This window comes from Colobus angolensis, unplaced genomic scaffold (genome assembly GCF_000951035.1).
Source record: "Colobus angolensis palliatus isolate OR3802 unplaced genomic scaffold, Cang.pa_1.0 Scaffold64, whole genome shotgun sequence".
Taxonomy (NCBI): domain Eukaryota; kingdom Metazoa; phylum Chordata; class Mammalia; order Primates; family Cercopithecidae; genus Colobus; species Colobus angolensis.
In genome coordinates this window covers 1,382,340-1,385,508 of record NW_012120043.1, presented here as the reverse complement: position 1 = coordinate 1,385,508, position 3,169 = coordinate 1,382,340, and the positions used below count along the sequence as shown (strand labels likewise).

At 60.7% G+C, this 3,169-nt stretch overlaps 1 protein-coding gene across 1 annotated transcript in view; it reads left to right on the top strand.

The window, feature by feature from the left end:
* ADAMTSL5 (ADAMTS-like 5) overlaps positions 1-3,169 on the top strand; it is a 7,397-nt gene that overhangs the window by 3,449 nt on the left and 779 nt on the right. Inside the window, exons 6-10 of the mRNA XM_011964108.1 lie at positions 1,090-1,217; positions 1,546-1,657; positions 2,014-2,100; positions 2,253-2,416; positions 2,996-3,164. Coding sequence (XP_011819498.1) covers positions 1,090-1,217; positions 1,546-1,657; positions 2,014-2,100; positions 2,253-2,416; positions 2,996-3,164 — 660 coding nt within the window. The remainder of the gene's footprint in view (positions 1-1,089; positions 1,218-1,545; positions 1,658-2,013; positions 2,101-2,252; positions 2,417-2,995; positions 3,165-3,169) is intronic.

Here is a 3,169-nt window from a genome sequence, read left to right as displayed (position 1 = left end):
TTCCTTCCTTCCTTCCTTCCTTCCTTCCTTCCTTCCTTCCTTCCTTCCTTCCTTCCTTCCAAGAATTGGAGGAAACCTGCTGTGATCCCACCCTCACAGAGGCCCACTGGGGCCAGCCCAGGATCCGTTCCAGGCAGGGTCCACCAGCCAGACTCAGGGAAATGGGAGCCAAAAGGAGCTGGAGAGAAGAGGGAGTGGAGATCAGGGCTGTCAGACTGTGTGTATGATCAGACAGCCCATTTTTGCCCCACTTCCAGGCAGAAGGGGAAACTGAGGCCCAGGGAGGACCAGCGACACATCTCAGTTGTGCGGGACTCAGTCCAGTCAGTACTGGACACACACTTCATTGGGCACGTGCTAGGTGCTTGGGCCAGTTGCTCAGATCTTCTTTCTTTCTTTTTTCTTTTTGAGATGGAGTCTCGCTCTGTCACCCAGGCTGGAGTGCAGTGGCATGATCTTGGCTCACTGCAGCCTCCACCTCCCTGTTTCAAGCGATTCTCCTGCCTCAGCCTCCGGAGTAGCTGGAGTTACAGGCTCCCACCACCAAACCCGGCTAATTTTTTGTTGTTGTATTTTTGGTAGAGATGGGGTCTCGCCATGTTGCCCAGGCTGGTCTTGAACTCCTGGCCTCAGGAGTTCTGCCCACCTCAGCCTCCCAATGTGCTGGGATTACAGGTGTGAGCCACCGCGCCTGGACTTTTTTAAGGTCATCCATCTGCACACTGATAGAGTTCTTGCTTCTGTATCCTAGAGCTTAGAACAGTGTCTGGAAAACAGTAGGTGTTCAGTGGAATGAAGAATGAGTAATAGTGTTAAAAATGAATAGTATGTAAGGACTCCTCATATAAAGACTATGAATGAATGAATGAATGAATGAATGCAGCCCCAGGATACTTGCCGGGGAGTCCTAGCTTGCTGGAGGCAGAGCACCTGCGGTCCAGTCCTGGCTCTGCCTCAGCCTCAATGTGTGGCTTTGGCTGAATCTCTGGGCTTCATCTGCCCAAGGTGATGGTTGCCTGATGAAGTTTGGTAGAGGGGGCCTGGAACTTGAATAGGGGTCCCCGACCCACTGACTCCTCCTGCCCTCAGCGCCCAATCAGTGTGACCTAAACTGCCTGGCCGAGGGGCACGCCTTCTACCACAGCTTCGGCCGCGTCCTGGATGGCACCGCCTGCAGCCCAGGTGCCCAGGGGGTCTGCGTGGCTGGACGCTGCCTTGTAAGGACTCGCCAGGCCCCGTCCATCTCCCACTCAGGCTCCACTCACAGCCTCCTCCCTAGGCTCCACCTCCACCCTCCCATTAGCCTCCACCCCTTCCCTAGACTCCACCCCTTCCCCTCCCCTTCCAGGCCTCGCCCCCAGCCCCACCTTAGGCACCCACCCCCTGGGCACCACGCCCATCCTCCTCCCTCCAGGTCCTGCCCCTCCCTAGGCTCCACCCCCATCTTCCCTCCGGGCCTTGTCCTCTTGCTCCTAGGCACTGCCCGTTCCCCAGGTCCTGGCCCTCCCAGCGTCAATGACGCCACGCCTGTCCTTCACCCTTCAGAGCGCCGGCTGTGATGGGTTGCTGGGCTCGGGTGCCCTCGAGGACCGCTGCGGCCGCTGTGGAGGCGCCAACGACTCGTGCCTTTTCGTGCAGCGCGTGTTTCGTGACGCCGGTGACTGCCTGCCCCGTCCTCCCTGCACACACGTCAGAGCGGGCCCTTTAACAAGCTGTGGCCCGGAAGCAAATTTCCGTGCTGATTGGCCAGTGTGCGGCCCTGCCCCCCCTTGCTCCTCATCCTCATTGGCTACTGACAGATTGTCCCTCCCTCCCCCAGAACAGATGGGGTTTTAACACTTTCCCTGCCACACTGAAGCAATAGTAATTGTAACTCCAACCTTTTACGGAGGGTTTTTCCGGTTCCCAGGACCCTGGCCAGCTGTCTTACCCTCAGTAGCTCATTTCATCTTCAAGTCATCGCTCAAATACACCCCCACTGGCACCCCAACACCCTTTTGCCCTCCCACCCAGGTGCCTTCGCTGGGTACTGGAACGTGACCCTGATCCCCGAGGGCGCCAGACATATCCGCGTGGCGCACCGGAGCCGCAACCACCTGGGTATCCTAGGGTGTGAGGCGGGAGGCACCCTGCAGGCCGCCCGTGGGCGGTTGTCCCTGTTTACAGATGGGGAGACTGAGGCCTGAGGAGGGGACCCCGGGGTCTGGGAGACAAGACGGACAGGTTCCTGAGGGCTGACTGTTCCCTTGCAGCGCTGATGGGGGGCGATGGGCGCTACGTGCTTAACGGGGACTGGGCGGTCAGCCCGCCGGGGACCTACGAGGCGGCTGGCACGCATGTGGTCTACACCCGTGACACAGGACCCCAGGAGACATTGCAAGCAGCCGGGCCCACCTCCCACAACCTGCTCCTACAGGTGCCGCTGGGCCTCCAAGAGGGTCAGAGGGGGGCAGTTGGGGACAAGGTCAGAGAGGGGAGGCTGGTGACAGAGTCAGAGGGTGTCGGCTGGGGACAGGGTCATGGCAGGGAGTTTGGTGAGAGGGTGTCAGAGGGGGTCGGATGGGAACAGAGGGTCAGACAGGGGAGGCTGAGGACAAGGTCAAAGGGGGTCAGCTGGGGACAGAGTGTCAGAGGGGTAAGGCTGGTGACAGGTTTAGAGGGGGGAGGTCGGGGACAGGGTCAGAGGGGGAAGTCTGGTGACAGAGGGTCAGAGAGGGTTGGCTGCGGACAGGGGGGAACGCTGGGAACAGAGGGTCAGAGTGAGGGTGACTGGGGCCAGAAGGGGGAGTCTGGGGTCAGAGGGGAGTGGCTGGGGACAGTACATCAGACGGGGGAGGCAGGGGACAGGGTCAGGGGATCAGCTGGGGACAGAGCATCAGAGGAGGGAGGCTGAGGACAGACAGGGTCAAAGGGGGGAGGCTGGGGTCATAGGATCAGAGGGAGGAGGCAACCCCAGCCTCTGGTGAAGCTCCCTGTGTGCCCTCCGCTGCTCCAGGTCCTCCTGCAGGAGCCCAACCCCGGCATCGAGTTTGAGTTCTGGCTCCCTCAGGAGCGCTACAGTCCCTTCCAGGCTCGGGTGCAGGCCCTGGGCTGGCCCCTGCGGCAGCCGCAGCCCCGGGAGGTGGAGCCCCAGCCCCCCGCAGCCCCTGCTGTCATCCCTGCACGGACC